Genomic DNA, 27616 nt, shown 5'->3' on the forward strand with positions numbered 1-27616 from the left:
TTCGGCTGCTTATGATACCCAGTGCTCGACTACGCTTCTTTTGTTAACACTTTGTTGCACCATTCAATAAAGGAGGATAGCATAAAAATGCTAATGGTCAAGTTCTCAAATTGTACCGTACAGTAAATGTACCTTCACTGTTATTTTACTGAGCGCTCATGGGTCAAAGGCAGAAAACATGACTCTCTGCTAATGAACACCAGCAGGAAATGGAGGAATCAGTGCTGGCATTGCGGGCACCCCGCTTGTACACACAGACACTCTGATCCAGGTGTACGTGTCCTCAGACCAGTCTCATGTGGCTGCTGATGTTTTGGTTCCATTATAACCCACACAAACATCCTCTATACCTGCAGCTGCACACTCCGCTCCAGCTCCAGAGCCATGTTTGAACAATCAATAACAGGAGTCCAGGAGCTGCCGCCGGAGCAGAGGCAGGAGACGGGAATCTCCTTCAGCTCGGCTTAGCACTGATGCATTCACTATCCATTACCCCCTGTCACTGCCCTGTGTTTGCCAAAAGAAAAAGTATTTCCGTGACGCTGGACGGAGTTGCAGTTGTTTATTTGGAACAAAATCTCATTGTGTATTTGCCATAGCTGCAGCTGAGTATTAATATGCCGTAGCAACCGGAGGATACAGACATGAGCAAAATGCCACAGCACAAGTGATTATCTCCAACCTGTCGTCATCAGCAGTGGAGCATCGGTAATCAACCAGCCATGCCGGTTGGTGATTACTGCACTCAGCAGGGAGCACTAGTCGCTCTCTTCACGTTGATTAATGTCCTCACACGGCTTGTTTATGAGGGGCTAAGAGGCTCTGGACAGGACCTGCCCGAGCCGGCTAATTAGAGCAGGAGAATGATGAGAGCTGGGTTGCTTGAAATAATGGGAGCCATTTGCCGGGAGTCAATTGAGGGTTCAGGGGCCAAACCCTGCATTCACCTTAACAATAACATGCCTCAGAAAGCAGAGCAGTTTGAACCTCCCAAATGTACAGGTGGTGCGGAAGACACAAACAAGCGTGTTACCTGTCCGGGCTCAGAGCACATTGTGTCATCCTCGGCTCAGTGGGGCACAGTGATGCAGTTGGACAATCTGGCTACCACGTTTAATCTTGATTTGTAAATCTTTGATTGAGAGATGGCAGCCACAAACAATCACATTTCATCTTCCGCCGCAGACTAAAGACACATCTCTTCCAACTACAGCTTACTTGTAACACTTTGTTGGCATTTTTTAAGCCAATTTACCTAAATGATTCTTGCTGTTCTTGGTCTGTACCCTCATGGTAAGATGCACTTATTGGAAGTCGCTTTGGATGAAAGCTTCCGCTAAATGTAATGCAATTAATGTTATAACTATCATCAAAGAGAATATACAATCCTATTGAAAAACGAAACAATGAGATTGTTTTAGAGGCAAAATTAGCTCCTATTCTTTGACCCCAATTGAAATTAGAAGGCCAGCCAGCAGAGCACAAACATGTACCTCCCCGAAGGGCCCAACATGAAACCACATTTAAATTCACTTGATCTAAATTTTTTACTAGGGTCTGCACCAAATTACACAAACTAATAATATCAGTCCCCTTAACACGTGAAAAGGTTCCTGGATCCAACCCCTGGTCAAACCTTCATGGAAATCGGTTGGGTCAGCTTTTGCATCATCCTTCAAAGAAACTCAGCCAAAAACCTCCTGACGTTATAATCAAATCAATCCGTCAATAATCAGAACATAGATCATATTACTGAACTTATTGCTGTCTCCTTTCAGTGTTTGTGTGTTTTTTTCTTCTTTTGAGCAACTTACAAAATATGTAGACACTGCCTAAATGTTTATAAATGACAACTATGGGATCAGGTCAATTTATTACAATTATTAATATAATTATGATAAAGAACTGTTTCAATTGAGTCATTTAATCTGTGAAGCCAGAGCCGGTGTTCCAAATTACAATTGATGGAGCAGAATCGATGACCCACTACCTCCAACATCTGGATGACAGAGTTTTTAGTTTTTAGTCATTTATTCAAACCATAACTCCACAGAGGAAAAACTATAAGGCTGATTGTGTTGATGGTTAAAAGAAACCAATATTGACTGACCAAACAAGGATTTGGAGTATTTTAATATCAGTGCGGTTTTGTGAAGGATGGCTTAAGATAAGGTAAGATCATCCAGTCCCACTAAAGGGGAATCTTCCATTTATCGTTAGTGAGGAGATGATGATGTTTGTACTCTTGCTGAGGACTGAGACAACACTGCAGACCAGAATCTTCCCCATCAGCACAGGGCTTATTGATCCCTCACCCAATTTATAAAGACGGAAAGTACACCCATGCACCAGGTGGGGGCGACAGTGAGACCATGCAACCACAACACGCTCTTTTATTGAACAAAGCTCTAATAAGGTTTCAATGAATAAGCTTTGGAAGTAATTGCTTTCGACCTAAAAGTGGAGCAATCAATGAAACTGCAAAATTGAATTCTCATCAGTCGGATTTGTTCACAATGAACCACAGTTTTAAAATGGATTGTGAAATAGTGTCAGACCTGTCACATTGGAAATAAGGAGCAATTCATAGCTTAAACTTATTTATTCTTACAAATTGCATCTAAGATAAAGAGACTGGTGATGTCAGTGATTTAGTGATATGGTTTCAAAAGCGTCACAAGTCAAGAGCCAGAATATATATCATACTTTCTTCTATTTTCTTATAAAAATAAACTTCTTAATAATTGTTTAGGTTGACACAGTCTGTGTCCTCTGCGTTTGGCATCAATTAAACATATTTAGCAGCAATTTGCTCAGCACTTACGCTGTGTTTGTGTGTGCGTGTGTGTACAACAGTCCTTTTTTAGTGACGTCCTCACAAACACACACACACCAGCAGCACTACATTAGTCCTCCACTCTCCTCTGCAGTCAGTCGCTCTCTCCACGCGCTTCACTTGGCAGAGGCGCAGCAGTGCGCCGCGCTCCTCCTCCTCCTCCTCCTCCTCTCTCCCTCCTGGTGCGCACAGATCCTTGATTAACGCGTCTGATGCCAAGTGAGACGCTTCTCCACTACTGACGGAAAAAATATCCGAAATAAATAAACTAATGTTTTTCTTTTTTGTTTTGGGCATTGGGAGACAGTCACTTACCGCTTCTCCACTCTGCTCGCCAACTGAGATGGGACACGGATACAGAGTCCGTTATTTGTCACCCCTCTAGAGACCCAGACGAAATTGGACAGAAGCTGTGATTTTAACTCTCTGTAACTCCGAATCCAAAATATGGATCTTTACGAGCAAAACGAGACCTCCACTTCCTCCGAGTGCGCCGCAGCGCTGGCGGACGCGCTCCGGGGCAACGGGAGCTTCGAGACATCCAACCTCACCTGCGGCAACGCCTTCACACACCTCACACCTCGACGCGTGAGGCACAGAGGTGAGCAAACACAAACATCACTTCTTATTTGTTACACCGAGGTTCATTAAAGGAGCAAACACAACCGCATTTCCTTCTTTTATATTCTGACTGCTGCGTTGTGGAGAAAGTGAACTGACCTAACTTGTGTCCAGCTGGAGATGCAACTAAAAGCTACATTACTGCAAGGTTGAATGAAACCTCCCTTTAAAAATACCACCATTCAGTTTCATTCAGAAAAACATGGCAGCTCGGCATTTGATTTGAATGAGGGTAAACTGTTTCTTTTAATGGATATCACTTACATTTCTACTGAAGATAATAATTTGTGGGACTTCTGATGATAAAAAGTTACCCTCTAAATGCCATATTTAAGTGTCTGAGCCTTCTCTAATTCACTGGGTTATTATATGCTGATATGCCATCCTGTCTTTCTCTAAAGGCTTAGAGTGTGTGTTTGTGTGTGTGTGTGTGTGTGTGTGTGTGTGTGTGTGTGTGTCTGCGTGCGTGTGCGTGTATGTATGAGAGGGAGATAGAGAGAGAGATAGAGAGTCAGGAATCAAATTCTGGTCACAAAGGGTATTAATTCATAAAAAAATATTTATTCAAATGGCTTGATAACTGGACTGCAGCCTCATGCTGCTTATTTCCACCAAAGCAATTCCAAGCACTTAATCCAAATGGAGGGTCTGCAGAGTCTTCCGCGGGTCAGTCGCAGGTCACATCTGATCAAGTGGGTATTTTGAGCGATATTAATAAAACAGACTTGGCTTGAGAGGAAAGAGACATTGAAGTGCGTCATAGTTCCTGCAATTCCCTCTCTGTTCTTTCCGGCACTGCTACTTTATCAATCAACACTTTCTATTTTTATCCCCAATAATTGCTAGTTGATGAGGTGTGTGTGCAAGTGTGTGTATGCGAACACCTTCATTGTGGCAGCTGACATGTTAACATAATAAGTGGGAGACATGAGTGTCCCACCTGTGAAAAAGACTGTTCTTAACAATTCCATCACCGTTTGTCATCCCCACTGTGATCTGTAATCTTCGACCCATGTCAGTGAAGAGTGATAATTAGCATGATGGCATGATAATGACTTATTATCCTGAACTAAATCATAACGTCACACTTTAAAAACCAAACAAGGATACATCTGACAGGTGCACTTGTTTGGAAGCAAAGTCTTCATCCATAAGATTTTAACCATCCAAGGTAGACGTACCAAGAGCTACGTGATTGTGAGAGGATGCCGTATGCTCCTTTGGAAGCTCCAAGTCAAAATGATATCAGCTAAGTTTTGAAGTGTGTTATGTTTTATTTGTGATGTCACGGAGAAGTCCTACAATATCCAAAATCCTCAGTTATAACAGCGACATGTCTGATTGGTGGAGCTCGCTGTTACCATGGATAATGTTTAACACAACCGTTGAAATCATGTAGCATAAGATTTGATAGTTCAGCGTTGGGGGGAGACTGGGGCATCTTGTCACATTGTTTATATCTTTACCTCTAGAGGGCGATACGTAAAAGTAGAATACTAGATTTGTGCATCTGCTTGGTCTGATGTTATATCTGGGAAAAGCAAGGCACACTCTTCACTGAGGTGAGCGCTGATTTACCACTTTTCACACTTAAATGTACATAAATGTAACTTAACATCTTTTGTAATGATCTCATTCTCGTTAAAGAATATTCATGATTTACCACTTTTCACACTTAAATGTACATAAATGTAACTTAACATCTTTTGTAATGATCTCATTCTCGTTAAAGAATATTCACAATTGTAAACTTGCACTTAGTAGAGGAGAATACGTCTCTTGTTATACCGTTGCTGAAGAATTTTAAGGTATAGCTATAGCACCAGGAAACATCGCAGTTCATGGCAACTTGTCGCAGTGATTTTGGAGTAAGTTGTCACATGTCTGCCGTTCTAGTCCAACAACAACCCAGCCCTTCCAGACTTCACCACTAACCCGCAATTTGATGAAGTGATCTCAAGAAACGTGAGAAAGTATGAAAATCATGACAAGATTTTCCTTCCTAACATGCTGCTGTTTTTTTTTAGGTGGGGAAAATAGTTCCAACGGGATGAATATCACTCTAACACGGTTAAGGTCAATACTGGAAGTTGTTTGAAAGGAATCGTTTGCAAATGCTTATGGGATGTGTAGTTCATTCACTCTTAAAAAATGATCCATAGGTAAAAAAAATGGTTTCATGATGATTTTCTAAAACGGGGATTCTGAAAATTAAGGGAGAACTTGAGCCGTTCTTTTAGTGGGAGGTCACTGTTACGCTCTATCTCGGCAACATAGACAAAGTGGGAGCTTTATCTATTTAAATGCTGCACTATTGAGTTATGTTTCCCACATATACACTGCATCACAAACTTTTTTCCATTCAGGCTTTTCACTGCCTTGTTTCTCTCTATTTTGCGTCTTCTAACAGAACTTCACACCCAGAGATCATCATTAAAGAGAGAAAATGAACGTGTGTGACCCTTCATAGCTGCTGTCACCATCATTACGCTCTCCGTCACTCCACAAATCGATTTGCTCCTCCGCCACGTTGGCTTATTCTTTCCATCCGCAGCTCTGTGTCCACAGAGGAGATTGAGTCGCGTCACAGTCCGATTTCCATTAACGCTTCACAATAGCACAGATCTCAACATGAACTCTGTCGCATCATATATATTTTTCTAATCAGTGGTCTTTATTCTGATACAGAACACATACATTGAATGCACCATTGTTGCCACGAACATCTTCATCAAGTTGTCAACAGCATATTTGACGTCCACAATGTCTTCTATCAATCTCTCTGAGAAACATTCGCCATTTTTGTGTGAAGGCAGCTTTAAATTGTATCATCTTAATGGTGCAAGATGCATCCTGTGCGTCAATCATAGCTTTGTAAAATATGTCAACATTTAAATGTGACTGCTGTGAGATTGTATTCGTGGATGCTGGATACGACCTTGTCCACCTCTGAAGGGAAACAAATCGCTGAAGCAGAAAACCACAAAATGGTTTCACATTGAATCCACTAGCAGGTGTTGTCTCTGATTTAAAGAAAGACCTGCAGGGTGTCTGCACTTTGTGGCACATGGCTTGACTGCCTTGCTGGAGGCACACCTTGGTCACTGCACAAAACACGGGGAAACAATGATATATCGTAGAGACACGACATGTTAAGTTATCTGGGATGCTGGCTGATCATACACCATTGGGAGATCATTTCTTTGCTGATTATGATCCCGGAGACAAAAGAGGGGTTTACAGACGACATGTGGAACAGAGCTTCGTCTTCAGTCCCTGAACACAAAACACTTTATTCCTGACAAAAGGCATTTAGACAAAAACAATAAAAAAAAGCTCCCCTGCTTTTTACTTTCATTCCCCACCCACTCTCCCAGCACCTTTCTCTGGGCTCCACCTTTTCTTTTTGTGTATGTGTCATTACCTCCGCATCTCACACTGTGGTTTCACTCCGCCTGTCGAGAGTGGAGGTGTTATGCAATGCATACCTGCGCCGTGTGCAAAGCAACCACTGCGTTGTTTTTTCTAATTCCGACCGCTTTGACAAGAGCCACTGCCTGTTGTAGCCTGTCAGTCAACAGAAAGTGTTTTTCGTTCAGCGCCTGCATCGCATGTATGTGGAGGAGGGGGTCTCTTGGCTTAGTGGAAAGATTTAGATGACATTTGCCATGCTGGATTAGCCACTATATCCGTGACATTTAGGAAAACCTTGGTCTTATAGGAGCGGAGCTGTCTATTCTCTGATAGCTGCAGTGACACGAGGGGCTAGCTGGGATACAGAGTGACACACTGCATATGAATTAAACCGAGAGGGGAGGAGGGGTGTATTTTATAGTCTATATAATGTCTGATATACTGTGAGAAAAAAAACTAAAAATGAAAACCTAAATATTCATTGCTGGAATACGAACCTCATTAATAATTCATCCACTATTTTTGCTGCATATCTAATAATAGCGTCTGCCACTCTAGTTTACTTTTCACTTGAATTACTTTTATTTTGCTGTTGAGGAACCTGCTAACCAGCTTATAAATTGTTGGTAAAATATATATTAAAACAAAATGATACAACTAGAATGCATACCTCCGCCGCGGCCCTTCAATTCAACCAGGCTGCAGACACTGATGGATATCAGTTCCCCAAACATGCCTGATTCTCATCAAGGTCCATGAATTATTCCCTGGAAAAAACGTTGAACATGTTGAAAAATGAAATGTTTAGGAAAGTGGGGAAATATTTGCTGGATCCTAATCCCCTATGACACCCACACCAAGTTTCATGGAAAATCAATTTAGTTGCAATCCTGTAATCTTGCCCACGAGTCAATCAACAAACAAACGTAATAAATGAAAACAATTGAATCCATGAAGCATGAAAACATAACCCCCTTGCTGGAGTAAGTAAGTGAAATCCATATAAAGTGCTTACATAGTTTGTGCATCCTCTCAGGTCAACAAAGCATCTGATGTCTTCATAGAGAACAGACACAATTATCCCAGCTATAATCAGACAGACAGATCTGTCCATCCAACCCCGACCTCACAGACTGGACTTGATCAGTCTTGAAATAACACCGCATGTAATTATCCATTTGACGACATGCAGATACATTCGAGCGATAGCATGTGCAGGAAATGGATATAATGTAAATGAGGTATAAATTGAAGCAGTGTACTCCAATCTGCCTCGATTAGTTGAGATAATTGGAAGAAGAAAACCTCTGGAATTTGAATCTTGAGTCTTTTCCTCTCTCAAACTGCGCAGCTTTTTCTCAGCTCCTCTGGTCGGCAAACAGGGAACAAGCTGTGATCCAGGGCCGGTGGTCAGACATCCCACTCCACCCACACCTCCAGTGCTACAGGCATCCCTTCTGTCGTGTGGCTCTTTGAAATGGAAATAGCAATCTAAATAATTGGTGGACTATAGAGTAAGCCTCTTTCTAAATTTGCAGTGAGCTCATCGTTTCGTTGCAGCGTGGTTCAGAGTTTGTGGTTGAAAATTTGCCTGAGGGTTGATCCCTGCACCAGCTGCTGTTATAATGAACCTCACCCCAGTTTAACGAAATAATTAGAAGTTTTGGGAAATACCTTAGTTGTAATTGTATTAATGAGTCGGGGAAGAGGGGGAGCACTCTTGAGTCTGCTCGCTAAATATAACACTGTAATCAACAGCAATTTTGTGATTCTATAACACTGCATACAGATATCAGAAATGTGACTTTACTTGTATCTCAATAATCTCAAAGTATCGTTATGTGGAATCACTCGCATGTCTTTGTCGTTTTTGCAATCACAAATTTATATTCATGCTTTCTCCTACATATTTTACCACATCAATTCTTTCTTGAGCCAAAAACAGCTTCTAATGTGGCTATCCATAACAGCTCAACGTTCAAAGAGGCAACACATTAAACATAAACAGTTGAAAGATGATGATGCATCAATGTCTATATTGTGTTCACAACTTTTTTATCTGCCTCCAGTTGGCTAAAAACTGAAGTAAACTGCAGACCTGTCTGTGTGTATCATGCCAACTGTACAGCTCTGTCAAGAAGAAAAATCCTGCTCCACCCTGCGCTGTAAGGCTTAGTAGTTTAAACTGTCTTCTTGAGCATTGTAGTTTTATGAATCATATGAATCCATCAAGTGCAGTCTGTGGAACAGAGACCTCTGTTTATATGGCACGGATATGAATCTGTCCCACATATTGACCAATGCATACTGGTGAAGCATCAAATGCAAAAGTGTGATTAATACAAATGTTTCTGCCCTATACACTTGAGGAGTTTAGCAGCTATTGAATGTTCTGGCCGGGAGGAACGAGTGATGATGCTGAGGGAGCTATCGGTGTTTCCCTCACAGTCGGTGTGCACGCAGGAAGATTAATTGGCTTTGATTAGGTAGAAGGCATTGGAACATAATTCATTTGGTAAAAGTGCGAGATACAGTAATAAAGGAGAGAGCGCAGGTTCTCCTCTCTAACCAGTCATCTGTTCCTTCATTTTCATGCACTGATATTGATGTGCACGCATCCTCACCACCAGCATAGAATGAAACACTAGGTTTTGGTTGCAAGCCTGATCTCCAGGAGAAACACTGAGGTTCCGTCTGTAGAACATCACCTACCGCCTACAGCTTCTTATTTGCACTGGAGTGTGTGGACAGATGGTGAAGCCACATGTCATTAGATGGGAAAACTGAATGTGCATCAGTGTCTGTGTATCCGAGAAAGACAGGGTGGAAAGACAAACTTACTCAGTGAATTTTGTTGACCAAGCTGCGCCTGAATTCAACACTAATGGCCTGTCCCAAAGCTTGGAATGATAGGAGAGAGGGAAAGGGCGCTATGTAATCTGCAACCTCACCACAAGATGTCACTAAACCCTTCCCACTGGTCCTTTAACCAGGAGGCTGTATTTACACCCTGCCCACATGCAACTCCCTTGGCACTGTCCCGATCAATGAAGTGCTCTTCGCTTGGAGGACCCCCTCCAAAATATGATTTTATTTTTCATGATTATTTAGCAAGATTTAGTACATTTATGAGCATATGAACCATAGTGTAGTCTATGTCGACACGCCTTGTCTGTACATAAAACATTAGGGAATTTCTGTCTACCCCTTCATTTTAAGGGGGGTCCAGGATACACTGCGGTTGAAGGGGTGTTTGAAGGGTTAGATGCCAACTACCCCTACATCACATAGAGAAATAGGACAACAGTAGCACTTCACAGCCACACGCAAAAAGAAGGAGTAGGACCAAGTGGTATAGGGCTAAGGGGTGAATTGAGACAGGGCCTTAGCCTGCAAGTGAAACATTTTAGATTGAATTAGTGGAGGAACAAGCTTTAAATCAATCAAGCAACATGCTGTCTGTCCATATGGTTCAGGAGAATCCAAATCCTGCAGCTAATTTTCCTTCTTCACTTCTTGCCAGAACTAGAGATGATTTCTGATAAGCAGGCAGATGAGTGGAGCTCCGATTTAATGACCCCAGCCAGGTGTGCACGATCTACAGCCGAGGTGTATTAGATGTAGATAATTGTTTTCAAAGCCATTTCTGGTGGTGACAGTCAGTGATCTTTTCAGGTTAGTCTTGATGGAATACAGATGGCCTGTGGATGCAACATCGGAGACGTAGTCGTCCCTCCCCCCCCCCCACCCTAAACAAATCATTGCATGATGAAATGAGTCTGTGTGTCTTTTCATAGTTCTACTTTTATTCGAGAGTGGAATATGGGCAGATAAATAAAGCCATTGAAGGTAAAACAACAGAAAACAAGATGGAAACTGGTAAAGGTCAAGAGAAGACGCCTGAAAGATGGATATATTCTGTGAAAAGATAATATATAGATATAGCAACCGATCCTTGTAGCTGATGTCACATTATTGCCTTGAGGAACTGTTGCTGGTGTATTTTCCAGAGGATGAAGGCCTGAGTGCGTGTCGATTGAATTTGAACTTCTGAGTGTGTGATTGTTTCGAGGCGCACATTGGTCCCTCTAATCCTCAGGATACAGGCACAGTCACCCGGTAAAAAGTGTGGTGTCTAAGCATGGGGTTAGGTGAAGATAAGAGAGGAGGCAGATAACATGGACTTTATAGGATATGATCCAGTGAAGCCACTAATGGCTGAAGGCACAGACTATGAGCTTGCTGGCTGCAATGGTTTCTATTTTACTCTGTATTGAAGACAGGGGGCTCGACTTTGAATGTGGACAATATTAATGTTTGAATGTTCCATATCAGCTTATGTTCACTTGAAATTCCTCCCTTTACATGCACAAAAATTGTTTTTTTTTCCAGCCTTCATTCAAGAGCGTGATCCTCCAGTTAGAAAGCAGGACTTATTGACATCAAATTTTGTAATTCTCAAAAATTACAATTCTCAAAACCCTGCATCGCATCCAAATAGCCTCCTCTGCGCATGTATTTTTTCTTCTCCGCTTGGATTTCTTTGTACGACAAAAATCTAAATCCCTCAACCAATCAACTAGTGTTGAAAAATGAAGCTGCCCTGCCCTCATTATAGTTGTGCTACTGGCAATTACTATAACACACCTTCCATGGCTTAAGTACTACACTGGCTTCCTGTCTGTGCACTTTGAGGAAGAACAACGACACCTCCTCACTCACTTGCTGCGTGCGGGAGTCCAGCTATTGCTCGTCGACAAAATGCGTCAAAATTAAGATTATCAATTTAGTTTTATACGTACTGGGAACAATGTTGCCAGCAACTATCATATGGAAATGTACACTCCTCTCTAATTCACAAACTAGGAAGATGAAGGCAGACGTTTTGCATGTGCACAAAAACAGCGTGAGCACAAGAGCGCAGAACATGAATAAAAAAAAATAAATAAATAAATACTAACAACTTTTGGAAACAAGCACTTTCGTAGCACTTAGACGGCACTTACTTATAGCGCTTTGTAGTTTTGCTTTATTTTGAAGAAATTGTACTTTCTCGATTCTTGTCGTCCTTGGTATGTACACTCTGGGTTGAATGCACTTCATTGTAAGTCGCTTTGGATAAAAGTGTCAGCTAAATGAAATGTAATTTAATGTAACATTTTTGCAACAAAATACCTGAGTGCAGGTGTAAAATTTTGGTTTTGAGTGAAAGAATTGCAAGACTGGATGGGAAATCAATACGTCCTGCTCTGAAACTGAAAGACCACACTGTTGAACTACCTCATACAATAAAAACCTCATACAACTTGTTTACTAAAGTAATCGAACAAACCAAAAGAGACAGGAGTGAGACGCAGTTATACACAGCACTGTTGGCTCAAGGGGTTAAAGATCAATAAACTCGTATCGATCGTGATGTAAAACCGACCTGATGAAGTGGTTCAGTAGGACAAAGACATTCACCCTCTCCTGCTGTTTGTTTCCCTCTGCTCCAGATGAGGACCACACGCTGCGCATCCTGCTCTACTCGCTCATCTTCTTCCTGAGTGTGTTCGGGAATCTGCTGATCATCGTGGTGCTGACGCTCAACAAGCGCATGCGCACCGTGACCAACACTTTCCTGCTGTCCCTCGCCGTCAGTGACCTGATGATGGCCGTGTTCTGCATGCCCTTCACCCTCATCCCGAGCATCCTCAAGGACTTCATCTTTGGAGCGGCCATGTGCAAGATAGTGTCCTACTTCATGGGTGAGAGGAAATGGGAGGGGATCATGTATTGAACAGGAAGTGATGTCACTGCACAGCCCAGATAACTGATACTGGATGAATCAACATCATTTTCACGTTATTTTACCTTCTTCTACTCCTTTTACTTTCTTTAGTGGGCGAAAAACTGAAGTTAACAAAGATCACTGACAGAACATGGTGATTTATCTAGTCATTTATCAGGTTATTATTGTCTCTTCAAAAACATTATCGGCTCATGAATGTTAAATCCCGCAAGATAATCATAAGAACATTAGTCGTATGTTGTTGTGACTTTCATTGATTTATTGAGCCTTTTGATAAATTTACCAAATTAAAAATCATGTCGCAGGATTGTGTCAGTATATTAACAAAATGATTAATATTAAAGTGATAATGGGTTTATCAACTTGTTTCTCAGGCTGGTGTCTTCAATGTTTTCAGTCTTCAATTGTGGAAAGGGATGATATGAAAACGCTTTACTTTGACAAAGCACATCATATGTATCTTCTTTAATATGCACAATGTCAAATTATGTTTCCCAAGCCATTCATATCAGAAGCTCTTTCAGTGGAATTTGTTGTGAAATGCCATTCGGAAACTGATCTCTATGCAGCTTAGGCATATTTCAGTCCTTTGCGGTGCAGCTCTTACAGACAGGAGGTCCCTCGCCCTTTTATGGAGGTTAGAAAGTATGTCTATTAATGGGAGTATCAGTCAATAGAAAAGGCAGATTTGGAATAATTATTACATTGTAAATGTAGGATGAAGATTATTGTAAAGAAGATTAATTCAAGTTAAAATGCCTTGAAATCTTAGAGAATATGACGTACATGTTGATACTTACAGTATATGTGCTAAGAAAGCTCATTAGAAGAAAACTAAATTATTATTAATATTTGTTCAGACATGTGTCATAGCAATGACTCAGCATCTTCAATGACAGATTTTAATATCCACATCCATCCTGTATGTCCATAGAAACACAAGAATCCTAGTAGATAACTGGTTAATTGACATTCACTATAGTAACTGTAAGTCGACATGTAAAACACTGTAAACTAAATGACTTTAGATTCAAAACAGTTTAACACAAACCATTTAAAGAAGTTACTGTGGGCTGTGAGAGACATGGGCATCTTTCACCAAATAATCAGCTGATTAAATAATGTGACCCTAGTTACTGTCCTGCTTGGTGTGTTAAATGCGGATGCTTTAAAATCCAAACAGCTTGTGCATTGATTCAATTCTCTTGTTAACCTGAAGTGCAACAGCCACTGAAACAAGCTGCAGTCTATTCTCCCACCACCTATTCACTACTGCACTGTAGAAAAATATAGATTTCCATTAATCAGCTTTACATTCACAGACCATTATCATTAAAGCTCTCATTTGTAGGAGATTTGTTAAGATTCTTAGTGGAATGCTAATGGTGATTGTAAGTGACTAAGTGGTCGCAACCTATTTATCATCAGGAGGGTATTCAGGCTTCTTACAAATCTGAGTCAAGAAGGGGCTCGTGTTGTGTATCTGATAACAAAAGACATTTCTTTACAATTCTCTAACGTGTAATAATATTTAGCCGGTATCAGTCTTGTGCTCAGTTTGCGTTTTCAATTCTTTATGTAAAGGTAAGCTTTATTCATACATTGGGCTAAAAAAAGAAGTAATGAAGAACAGTTCCTTAAGTTAAATTAGTCCTTTAGGAAGTATAGAGCAATACTATAATATACAAGTTATGTGTTACTACAGAATAGATTGAACGAATCAAAAAAATGCACTTCCAGTATCAATTTTTTTAGCTTATTTTGTATCAAAATACATATTAGATGATTGAAATTTTGTTTATTGAGTCAATGTATCTCCACCACAAGTTCAGGGGGTAAAAAGGTAAAGAAGTAAATTCTTAGAAATTTTGATCCTGCTGAAAGAAAAACCAAGTGAAAATTGAATAGAAAAGGTGGATTAAGTAAGGAACAGGGAGAGTGTTCAAGAGGATGCACTGAGGGACGGTGAAGAAACACCCCAGGGAGACACTGTGGGCTGATTGGTCTTTGCTTCACTGGTGTTTGTTCTTAAGCTTCTCTATAGGTACAGACTGCACAAGAGGGTCCTGACAAACACACACACACACACACACACACACACACACACACACACACACACAAACTCACAAACACACACGTACACACTCACAAGCTCATACACCGACACGTACAGTTTGTAGTCTTGCTGAGGACATGGTAAGAGAGGTAAAGAGTAATTTCCTGTCTCGCCCTTTTCAGGAGGGAGACAGTAGATTGCATCAGTAGCCGAAGCCGACCTGATTTCCTGCACCACAATATCCAGATTACCATCCCCACCTCGCCGCCTCACATTGTATTCATCTGTAAGCACGTCTCCACTGATGACCACATTCTGTTCTCAGTTATCACATCAACAAATTCTGTTTTTGTTACTTTTATTACTGGTCCAAACTCTGACCACTGAGGCGTATTTTTACTTTTCATTCATCAATCTAAAAGACATCGGGGTGCAGACACGTATGTTTATTTACTTTCTAAATTATCTCTTTTTATTTCCCTTCAGGCCTATCCGTCAGCATCTCCACGTTTAGCCTGGTTGCCATAGCAATTGAGCGCTATAGCGCCATCTGTAACCCCTTGAAGTCGCGAGTGTGGCAGACCCGGTCCCACGCCTATCGGGTGATCGCTGCCACATGGGTGCTGGCCTTCATCATCATGATCCCGTATCCAATCATCAGTCACCTGGAAACTTTTCAGCGCCCCGACAACACCACAGCGCACCAGTGTCGCCTCAAGTGGCCACTGCCCATCGCCCAGCAGACCTGGTGAGCGTTTGGCTTGAGAGCGGTGTGTGTTTCTATTCTGTATTGTTCGACGGTGTCTAACTGAAACAATGGAAAATAACAATATTGATATTAATACTTTTTAAAGCACATTTCAAAACACAGAGAATTGTACCTCTTCTAAAATGATTGGAATAGTCAGTGTGAAAAAGTACTATTTAGTGCAAGGTTTAAAAGTTAAAAACAAAACAAAAGTTCAGACCAGTCTCAGTCCTGACAAAGCACACTTGGGTCATTAAATCAACCCTGACAGAAAATAGCCGCTCACTGTGCAACACCGACTGGAATATTGAGTCAGTTACTTCAAAGCTTTAGATCAGATTTAACTTCATTCTAAAATAGTAGAACCGAAGCACAGCGGAGCCAAGTTACTCATTAATGTCAGTTACACAACATCTAGCTAAGGTTTGTGTTCATTAATTGACATTACAAGACATGGGGTACTTTAAGGTCGGCAGTTTCTCTAACCTGCTTGTCTTTGAACTGGGGGAGGAAAGCAGAGAAAACCCACCCAGGCACAAAGTGGGACATCTAAACTCCACCCACACAGGACCCAGGCAAATCGGTGTTCAAAGCCCCATTACCTTCTGCCTGTGATTTGTTAGTGCTAACCGCTATAGCACCGTGCCGCCTCACCCTAACAGGATCGGCTGAAACAATTTTATATAAAAACTGACAGTCGTGGAAGAAGTAGTCCAAAATACAAAATATAATAAAGCCAAGCAGTCATGCATTTAAATGTGATGCAGGTAGCAATACAAATATTCAGAGTAAAACTTTTTATTACGCAGACATCCCGTTGTCAGATTGTAATTACCAGTTGCTGTTTATCTTTTATTCACTGAGCTTCTCATCAGTTAAATGTCTGAGACACCACATAAAATGCAACTGGCTATAAAACTTGCAGTCAGGTCGTCCATCTTCTTTACTGTCCCAGACATTTGTTGTGTGGACAATGTGGCGTCTCACGTCAAATAAACCTGAGATGAACCTGGAGCCTGTTTTTTGCAGCTCTTACCTTCTTCCTTTCTTTCGGGTGTTTTTATGGAAGTGGCAGATGTACAGAGCAGACGGATGTTTACCTGTATTTTTGTGTTGGACTTACGATGGAACCAGCTTTCAGGGTTGTTTTCAGTCAACCCTGTTAATATCTTTGTGTATTTTTTGTCCAGCTGAAAATCATGACTTTGTATGTGTGTGCGTTTCTTTGTTGTATCTGACTTCAGTGGCGATAATGGCTGTGTAAATCTACACATGAGATCTAGACCCTGCTTGTGCCTCCTAATGTATAACCATTACATTTGACTAATGATTAAAAGAGTATATCATTTCTGATTAAAATATAAAATAATAGATATGTAGGGTGAATGTAGTTGATGTAATTTCTTTGAAAATTGGCTCAGTTGCATCTCTTGTCTCTCTTTTAGGTACATTCTGCTTCTGCTTGTGCTGTTCGCGATCCCAGGGGTGGTGATGATTGTGGCTTACGGACTGATCTCCAGGGAGCTTTACAGAGGCATCCAGTTTGAGATGGGCCACAAGAAAAACTCTACTGGTGAGGCGAAACACCACATGTGGGAAGGATGCAGAAAAACAGCTGCCAAAAGTCTTATCTTGAGCATCACTGTGCCATTGTCGCCTGTAATCAAAGCTATCCACCTATGACAAGCAAAGGCTATTTTCAACAGAGAGGTGCCAAAATAAAATTTTTCCAAGTTTCCTTGAGCAGAACAATCTTGTGTTTCGGTGTTATAACGAACCCATGAGAAACAAGCACCCAGAGGGACTTTTGGCTGCCCAAATGACAAAAGACACTGCAAATCTAAATTAACACTGTTCAAGAGCTCATCAATGCTGTTCACGTGCCACACCACTGAAAAACTGATGTTTTATGACCTTATTTTGTTAAAGCTCTTCTCTGACACACGTATTTTTATCTCAGGGACGTAATTAACAGGTATTTTGTGTTTCTGAGTTTCCCCGATCGTGTGTTACCGAGGCCTCTGGAGTAGAGTTGTATAGTGAAAAGTGTTTGAAGAAATTTTTTAATTTTGCCCTTAACCCATTAGCTAGTGCAGTGCAAATCAATTTCTATATGAAAAGGACCCATAAGATAGATATTTGACAAATAACCACTAAAAATCTACCTGATCAATTAATTTACTCTATTTCACTTTACTTATATAAAAATCATGAAACTGTTAAGTGAGTCAAATTATGTCTCAATTGAAAAACACCCAAATGTCATCACACCTCCCATTCAATTCCTCTTCTTTTCCCCCCCGCATGATTTATGTTAACGATGAGGCATTTCATTTAATCAGGAGATTTTCATCAGCCCCTCACTCAGTGTGATGTTTGCCGGTTAATTTGAACACAACCTTTTGTGGGCATGTGACAGTGGGCCCGGGATTGATGACGGCGGCGCGGAGTGTGTTTGCTGGGGCTCCATTAGAGGACGGAATTGGCTGGCAGCTGCTGGCCTGGACATCACCATCTGTCTGGTCTAAGAAAGAGAAATAGGCTGCCTAAAAGCTTGAGAGACAAGCGCGTGGGGGAAAAACAACCAAACAGGAAATTAGGCGGGAAAGGATAACACGTGTTTTATTTAATCCAGGAACGATTTAGCGAATACGCTCCCTCTGCAGCAGCACTTTCTGTTTGTATTTGCTCGCTTTAGGCCTCTTATTACTGGATTCAGCGTGCTTTATACAGCAGGATTACAACATTTGTATCAATAACCTCGCATATCCTCTGATATATAATTAATGTGGGTCAACCGAGAATTGCTTGACAATTGTCGGCCCATTAAGCCGAGCAGCTGCTCTTTAAAGGACTCCAGTACGATTCGTTCAAAATAAAGCTGAGGAATGCGTGCGTGCACCGTCACAGATCGGAAGTGATTTGTTTTTTACGATTATAATAGGAAGTCTCGTAACATGTTCCGCACACAGCACCATCCACTCATACGTGTCACTCTCTTACCCCCCCTCCTCTGAACTGCTCTCAGCAATTTAATCAGCCTCGTCCCTTATGATTCACTTTGGGCTCCACTGAAGTGGACTGACAAAGTCTCAATGTATTTGAGGGTTTATTTAAATATAAATATAAAGAGTAACTTCAAAACATTTATCTCAAGGTTCCCGGATACAGAAGACATTGGCACCTGGCTCACAGTGTTGTGTATTGGAGTCTTCAACAAAGATGATGCCCATTCACTCTGAATGGGGAGATGTCGTACGTTGTGGAACTGCACCATGGTTGTGTGGCTCTGTAATGTTTCACGCTAGGCACCAGTCAATCAGGAAATGCTCATGCAGATTTGAAAGTGCAGGCTCTGGCCAATGAAATCATTTAGAATCCTACCTAACATCAAACCTGGTTAGTCTTCATCTGTTGGGGATTATTAGTTATGTGGTTGTGTGTCCCAAGCAGGAAACTTTGATTGGTTGTTGTCATGACGATCACGCCAGCGCCAAGCGTCAGACACGCCCACTGTCAAGGCGTTATCACATTATTTAAGTGCCCAGTTAATCATTGATGTTCAAAGGTAGTAATAGTACCTCAAATACTGATGAATCATTTTCCATTTTAACCACATGATAAAAGAGAAAATACAAGAAGGTCTTTAGTGATGTGTCCACAGAATGGATAAGACTCACAGTTAGTGTCATTAATAATTCAGGTACAGATCGTCCCATCTCTTCAGTCATGTGGATACAGTTCATCTGGCTCCAAATTCACAGAAATGTTGTCCTCTCTCACTCTGCTCACACAGATGTGAAAAATGGCCTGACCTCGACAGTCTCTTGTGGGAGCGATGATGGAGACGGCTGCTACGTTAATGTCCAGCGGCCGCTCGCAATGGAGATGTCCACCATGGCCGCGTCGAGCCGCCCGGTCAAGGCAGAGCGACTCCGCAGCAACACGTCTGAGGCCAAGCTGGAGGCCAAGAAGCGGGTCATCCGCATGCTGGTGGTCATCGTTGTGCTTTTCTTCATCTGCTGGATGCCGCTGTACTGTGTCAACACGTGGCGGGCGTTCGACGACATCTCCGCCACGCACGCCCTCTCCGGTGCCCCGATCGCTTTCATCCACCTGCTGTGCTACACCTCGGCCTGCGTCAACCCGATCATCTACTGCTTCATGAACACGCGTTTCCGCAAAGCCCTGCTCGCCACGTTCTCGTGCTGCGCCGCGCCGTGCCACCGCCGCCGCCGCCGCCACGGCCTACGGGACAATGAGGAGGACGTTATGGCGATGGGGGCGTCCATGTCTAAGTTCAGTTACACTACAGTCAGCACCATGGGAACCTGCTGAGGCAGATGAATGCAGGCCCTATCCAGGAGAGACAGTTGCTACGGCAACACAGTCCCCCACATCCTTTTACTTTAGGCCAACTCTGTGCTCGTCCCCACGAGATGTGATGCAGAGTGAAAATATAAACAGGCCGTGTGATGTAGCCGCGTATAGAGGTTTCTCGTGAGTGTGTTTAAAATGATGTAGCGATTATTTAAAGAAACCCCATCTCACATTGTAAATACCTTCATAGCTATATTAACAAAAGCACAGAGGACCAAGACAAATGATGTGCTTGGAAGCTGTGTGATATGTGAGGGACGCACAACTGTAGCCATTAAAATCTTTTTATTGTTTGCTGTCAGTTGTTAGTGTTAATCTGTGTTAATGATGGAAACGCAATTGCCTTGTGGACCAAGTGCCTGCTACTAAATGCTACGTTATGTGTGTCTGCTCTTGATTTGCCTCACACACGGAGGTCGAGTTTAAACAAAATGAAAGTTTTCCTCTGACGCCACTGATGAATAAATCCGTTGGTCTGTTCTACACAACTGTGTGGTTTGCGGAAAACAAATAACTCCAGAGATATTAACCGTTTACAGAACACAAAGAGTATTGATGCCTTGTGATGTGGTTGAAACTGTGATTTTAGTAACCTTTTCAAATTTTTTGATTTATTTTGAGTATATGGTGCAATGCTTGTTTCTATATAATGTGTCCTTTCGGCTGACCACATTTGAAATGGGTCTCTTCCTCATATTAGGATCTAACGGCTGAAGATAGTAAATCAGCATATTCCATAACCGTAACCCATCACTGTGGGGAGATGTGGAATCACATCGGCGTGATTTTAATTGAATATTCAATGGCCCCTACATTGTTTTATTCCTGATACTAAGAGATACACTCAATGAACTCCACTGAGTACAAGAGAAAAGGCAAAAAGGAGAGAAAATATGAGTTTTAAAAGATGATTTAATGTTATATATTAGAGAGAATTGTTTCCAATGAACACACTTGACATTTGTGCATTTGTCTATCGGCAAACAGTATCTTTTTTATTGAATATACTACATTATCAGAATGACAAAACAATTTACAATAGCTCTACCACTGAATATTAATGTCATGTAATGTAATGAAGTTCATGGTATTAGTAGATTAGTAGAGTTTAAAGCTTCACAGTGCACAAACAACCCACCACAGCTACTACATCCGACTGTACAGTAACCTATGTGTGCAGTAAATGTTACCATTTTGTTGTTATATACGTTCTGTGTGACTACACTGAAGAGTGTTTTTTGTGCACAGTAAGTTCTCTGCAGGCTTACAGTGCGTTTTGAGATAACACAAGGATCAAGCTCCTGCAGCATTAGGAATAAGTCAGGTGACTTGTTGTTGTTGAGCTGACCTGCAGGTCACAGAGAGACAGCCAGGTTTCACAGGTCTCTGGTCGTCATGCTCGGGCTCTGACTGCCGACCTCCAACTCACATCACAGTAATTGTGTTACGACTTCAACTCTGTCCGACTGAGAGGATGAGCATATTTTTCAGAGTGCACCAAAGTACAATGCTTTTTTTTCTGGAAAGATTCTTCATCAGTCTGCAGATTTTGTCGTTTATTCCCAATCAATCATACTAATGTAGTACTGCAGGAGACTAACACTACAGTGTGCATCAGCAAAAAACGATTTTTGTGCTGTGGAAAATCTAGCAAGTGAAATACCAAGTCTCAAGCTTATGTACTAATTAATTATTAATATTAATTATTTGCTACTCCTGGTCCTATACAATAACATTAAAATAATGTCTGTCTGTCTCTCTGTCTGTCTGTCTGTCTGTCTGTAATGGACTCACACATCTCAAGAAACAATTTGTGCGTATTGTTAAGGGCCCAAGGAAGTGCAGTGTTGAATTTGGTGCAATTAGTTCACATGATACTCATGAAGTGACGTTGTCGATCACAACGTCCATAGCAGTTCTCCAGTTGCTGGTCCGGGTGTGCAGAGTCGAGCTTCACTGAACTTTGAATAAGCAGGGGAACTTTGTGCAACAGCAGTGGTGCAGCTCCAGGTGTCTGTGGAAGTCTTCACCTACTGCAGGTCACTTTCACAGCTTCAGACAGAACGTTGCAACCAGTTCTGCCCCAGGCCAAGCAAACTTCCTATTTAAAACAGGCAGGTTTAGAATGAGGACTGGAATAGTTTGTGCAATACAGTGACACAACCTTCACTTCCACACACCTTCTAAATTAGTGAGGACAGACAAGAGCTCCGTCATCTATAAAACACCAGACACACACTCGTCGAGCTACGGATGTTGTCTCGAGGCGCGATGGGGATCAGGCTTTTGTATGCATGGCTGTGAGCTCAAATCTGCTCATACAATAAAACCACATTGGTTTGGGATTGTGTTTGACAGGCTCTGTTCTTTCAAATTGAATTGTCTGCCTCTCAGTCCCTTTGTCACATTAGGAAAAAGCAGTCATTACTTCCTCTGGCTGAAGTTCTGCAGTAAATCTCAGACAGGACCTATTTATGTGGCTGCTTGTGTTTCACAGACATGAAAAAACTATAACGCAGATGTCTGTGCTGTTGATTATGAGTGAAACTTGCAGTGTTTTATTCGTTTTTTCTAGAAAGCGGCAAGACACTGATTTCTCTGAGGGGCCACAGGCTGTCTGACTTCAAAACTTGCTCAACAGAAGATACTCCAGATCGAACTGGTTATCATTCACTCACTCACAACCAGTTATAGACAGATGCCACCTAAGTAGCTTTGTTTCGGTCAGAAATCAAATTACTTTGATGACTGAATTGAAGATTGAATATTTGACTGAGATTTAGGAAACAGGAAATAGGACTCAAAGTAATTGCTACTTATGCTCTTGCTGAATGTCAAAATGTTGGGCAACGGTCTGGTAACATGTTAGCAAAACAAAACGAGCAAACTGTCACTGTTGTGTTTTGAGCTCGTAACTATTCTCCTAAGAGAAGTCAAGAACTGCAACTTTTAAGGTTTGGGTAGCAACGACAAGTTCAAACCAGCAGCTGATTGTGAGGTTTAAGTTAATTTAATGCTTGAGGCATAACAATTCAAATCCTGTTTGCCTCGAATGTATTGCAATGTGAGCAGGAAAGTCTCTACATGGCTGGATCAGTATATGTATAGCTGATGAATTTGGCTTTTTTGTAGTGGGTTGATCCAAATTATGAATATTCGAAATACTTATTGACCACGTCAGTGTTGCACGAAGTATAAAACCTCTAATGTAAATACCATTTTTTATTGTTTATTGCTATATTTTAAAGGCTACAAAAACATTAAAAATAAAGATTTAAGTGTTGCATCGACATAAAAGATTATTCTCATGTTGTTTATCATCAACATCAGTTATCAATCAAGTTGAGCCAAGACATTAAGGTCTTTATAGCATAATAAGTCCTCACTCCCTCATGCTGTTTGTACCTCCTTCTCTTCACGAAGCTGTCACTGCTTATGCTGAGTAATTTCACCACTTTCACCTTCACCTCCCGCTCATTCTAGCTTCTTACCACGACGCTTAATGGTGACGTCTCTTAGCTTTCGCACTTTATGGTCCATATCTCAGTGAAATGTAGGGCTCTTGAGCACCTAATTTATTTCTGTGCTGGAACCTTCACCGTTGCTCAGACTGAAGAGCAGCCTGGGGAGCAGAGCCCATTCCTCCAAATAAAAATGCGACCATTCGTCACAACACACAAGTGTCAGGGACAAAGAGTGTGGCTGTGCTCAGTGGGAGTGCTGCTGCTCAACGATAAGGACTCCATCCCAATGTGTGGAAAAAGGAAGACAGAAGAAGGGATGGTAGTTTGAATGAGGTCATAATTGTTTAACGTGAGCCGAGCTGATGTTTGAGGAGCAAATTGGCTTTATTGTACAGCTCTTCCACATGCATCCATTACAAAACTGTTTGGCAGAAGAGGATTAAATAACAATGATTGATTATGAAAATGGCAAATAAATGTTCTTGCGTCAATATCCCGGCAATGTGAGTAAACACACCCATGTAATATGGTTTAGCAAGATTGGATATTGTGTTGGAAAACAAACTAAATGCAATGTTCTCAGACCATTTTACTGGTACCCATGTTAAAAGACATGATCCATTTGCCTCTAAGTTTCACTCACATTTTACTCTTGCAAATCTGTTTTATAGAAACCTGACTTTCAGGAGCCAGGGTTGTGTGAGCACTGCAGCGTCTCTCGTTAGTTGATAATTCAGGACCTTCCTGTTTTGATCGCACTTTTGTAATAAAAAACCACCACAAATGTCAACAATTTCACGATTTATCAAAATAGCAAAGACCCACAGGGAGTTTGGGGCTTTCAGGATCCTTGGAAGTCCTCAATCTCGGAACAGCCGCCAGCTTCACCCTCATTATTTCTTGTAGACATTTGCTGATACAATGAGGAGCTCGTTTCTGCCACAACAAAGGTTTCATTGTCCATTGACAGAACAACGGGGAAAATAGAAAGACAATGTAGCCTATTTTTACAGCTGTCAAAAACTTCTTTGCTATTGATTCATCAAGATAAACAGATTTGGCAGCTCTAAGGCACATGCGCAGCAGGGTTGCATCGTAAATCATGTTTTAATAAAGTCTTCAGAGTTGTAATATAATGAAGACGAAGCAGTCGTTGCAGCCGTCACATTATGATCCATGTGTACTGTGGGAGTCGTATTGTGGAACCTGATGATGAGGATTTAAGATCCAGGGATTTGATAGTCAAACATCTGGGTATTGTCTCATTACTGCTGTTGTTTACTGGATTTTGTATTAGTGCAGCCATCTTGTTGTGAATGTGGGTAGACACAAAAGCTGTCTTTAGCAAGAGGCCAATATAACTTGTATCTGCTCCATATCTGTGCACGTACCTGCTCGCGAATATAATTGTGGAATATGCTGTATTTGTACCAAAATCCGGTGTTATTAGTATGACATTCAATATTCTCTGTTAATACTTGCCCTGTGATGAAGGAGTTAGGAGCTGATCTGGCTTGTCAGTGACATGGAGCAGTGTGCCATGTTCCTTAGCAGCTTGTACAGGCCGTAGGCTCATGTGGGATGAGCAGGGATAAAGGTTTAGAGAAGCATACCAGGGCAAATTTATTACTCGAATGGTCACAGTTGACAGGCCACCATTGCCTTAAGTATGTTTTGAGTTTACAGTATCTGTGTGTGTGTGTGTGTGTGTGTGTGTGTGTGTGTGCATGTACAATATGTGATCTTCATACATTTGCTCTGTGTATGCATGAGTCACCTTTGTTTGAGGCAAAGCAGAAGATGAAAGCATCATAACAGTGTTGCTTCTCCATCCATGGAAAAGAGTTTGGGCGAGCACTCCGGATACTGACAGATTCAGGGTTGGCTTGACATTGTCAGACGTCTGTGGGTTAATGCTAATTAAATGGAGGCTTCCGCAGCTTCTGTCCTTTCTGAACGGGCGAGAACTTTGAGATGGAATAATCAGTGGGGGAAACTTAATGTGATTTGTCTTGGCTGCTTTCCACGTGTCTTCGAGGAGGATGTTGGTGCTGCTATGACGCTGAAAGGCCTTAGGTGTTTATATGTAGTTTGGAATGTGTGGTTTTCCGTTCTTGTTTGTGCTCTGGATGGAGGAGGTTCAACAGGTCTACCTCCTTTATAACAGAAGAAAGGAATTGCTATTATGATTGTTGTCACAGTCACTGTTTATTGCTTGTGACTTGGTAGACAAGAGAGCCGTGCTATGTGTCGCTGCATTTATATATTCTATATATGGGGCATTTTTTCTGTGTGTGTGTGTGTGTGTGTGTAGGAGAAAATGTCAGAATCCTTAAGTATAGAACACAGAGAGTAGGCAGATTTTATGGAATTAGTGGTATGGTTTTTGTTGTCTTTGAGATATTATGCTGACAAATGTGGCTTATTAGATTATCTCTCTCTTTCTCAAACACACACACACACACACACACACACACACACATAAACAGTTGTAACTGTCTTTGTACAACTGGGTGATTATCCAGTAGTTGTTCTGCTTGTAATGTTGTTTGATTCTAATAAAGTCTCAATGTCAAATTTTACCAAATTTTACCAAATGTCCTCAATCTTCCTTTATATGACTTTGAAATTCTGCAGCAACAATACAAATCAAAATAAGATATTATTAGGCACTGTGGATTGCTTTCCATATGTTAAAAGTCCCACTCCAGTCCTTCATTAAACCCCTTAAAGACTTATTTTCTCCAAAAATGTACACATACAAAATGTTTGTCATGAAAAAAACTCCCCTTGTAAATTGAAAATCCCGAAAAAATGGATATCTTCACGCCTCGTCCTTATTTTCTGACTGGGTTCTCTGAAAATGCTGATGTGCTCATTATCATCTGCGTTAGTCTCCTCGAAAGAACGTTTATCTTTCTGCGGGGCAAGTTCCCCTGAATAAAACAAATTATGTGGAACATCTGATAGTGACTCAAAAAACAAGCTCCGAGGTTACAAAAGGAGGAACAGTGTCGTTTTTTGCAGTAAAGTATGAGATGATACAGAAATGCAATAAGGTTAAGTGCACAGGCGCTGCCACCAACCCATTCTCTTGCTTACATGGAAGTTGGGCCTAATGGTCTTAATGGAATCCAAAAGCAAACTAAACGTTGGCACACAGATTCTCCTCACATAGCCCCTGTATAGCTCCATCAAAACACCAGCAGCAGCAGCAGCACATAAAAGGTAAATATATTTATATTGTGTCCTTTAAAATAATCAATGTCTCTTAATGGACAATAACAAATGCGAAAACTTCAACAACAGGATTCCATCAAATGCAGTAATGGATGTCTTCATGTATGACAACAGAGGAGCAGACGTGTGTTGAATTTCCTTCCAGTTATTGACTGACTTGTGTAGACAGCTCTGTAATTGTTATAGATAGCAGTGTGTACGAAGGGATACACAATGCAAGCAGAATATAATTTAGACGATTCTGTGTAATAGGGTTAGGGTTAGACTATTGATCAAGGGAGTACTTGTCATCAATACTGTGGTTGGGATAAGAATTAGCATTGCCACTCGTGAATGGACGAACAATCAATCCCTAAATCAATGTGGTGTTAGAGAAATTCTTTCCGACCTGTGGATATTGACAACAAAATTATTTTCAAGCGTTAAAAATCAGAGCAAATACTTAGGGAGCAATTACTAACAATAGGAATTACTGCCGGTCATCCTTATCTAATGCATTACTTGACAAATGTTCATAGAAATTACATTGAGAGAAGGTTTGGCTACAGTCTGGGGTATGACCATTGGAAGCACATGCAAAAACACTTCAATGCCTTTTTAGGACTTGTGTTACACAGGAGAACTCCTTCCCAGTATCATTGCTCAGCCAAACACATTCCTTCAAAATATCACTTTGAGGTCTATGTGCTCACAGTTTCCTTTTGAGAGAAGTATATTTATTGCAGCTGTATAGGTTTATCACATCGCCAGACAAATCCTTCTGATCTGTTGTACAAGCTATAACCCAAATTAAATGTCAAACCTGTCTGGTCTGGTCGTGTTCCGTGGATAATTGATCCCCCCCTGATTGTGACCTTTTGCCAGGGTGGAAAATAAACAAGTAATTGACATAGATCAATAATTTGGATCTGTGTGGGACTGGTTTCCTTAAGGTGAGTGGCTGAAACCTGACTTTATCAATATATGGATCAGGCATATCCATTTCTTCCCACTGTCAAGAAATTACACAAAATTAACCTGAAAATGAACAGTGCCCTCTCAGGCCAATTTGGACTTGTGGGGAGGT

At 41.3% G+C, this 27616-nt stretch overlaps 1 protein-coding gene across 1 annotated transcript; it reads left to right on the top strand.

Annotated features, from left to right (window-relative positions):
* The first annotated feature begins 3283 nt into the window (after positions 1-3283).
* On the top strand, positions 3284-20877 carry cckbrb (cholecystokinin B receptor b). Its single transcript, XM_062401866.1, has 5 exons — positions 3284-3437; positions 12367-12618; positions 15205-15466; positions 16912-17039; positions 19263-20877. The coding sequence occupies exons 1-5, from the start codon at positions 3284-3286 to the stop codon at positions 19802-19804; spliced, it is 1338 nt and encodes a 445-aa protein (XP_062257850.1). The 3' UTR covers positions 19805-20877.
* Positions 20878-27616: the final 6739 nt, after the last annotated feature.

The sequence above is a fragment of the Platichthys flesus genome, chromosome 13 (assembly GCF_949316205.1).
Source record: "Platichthys flesus chromosome 13, fPlaFle2.1, whole genome shotgun sequence".
In the NCBI taxonomy this organism is placed as follows: Eukaryota; Metazoa; Chordata; class Actinopteri; order Pleuronectiformes; family Pleuronectidae; genus Platichthys; species Platichthys flesus.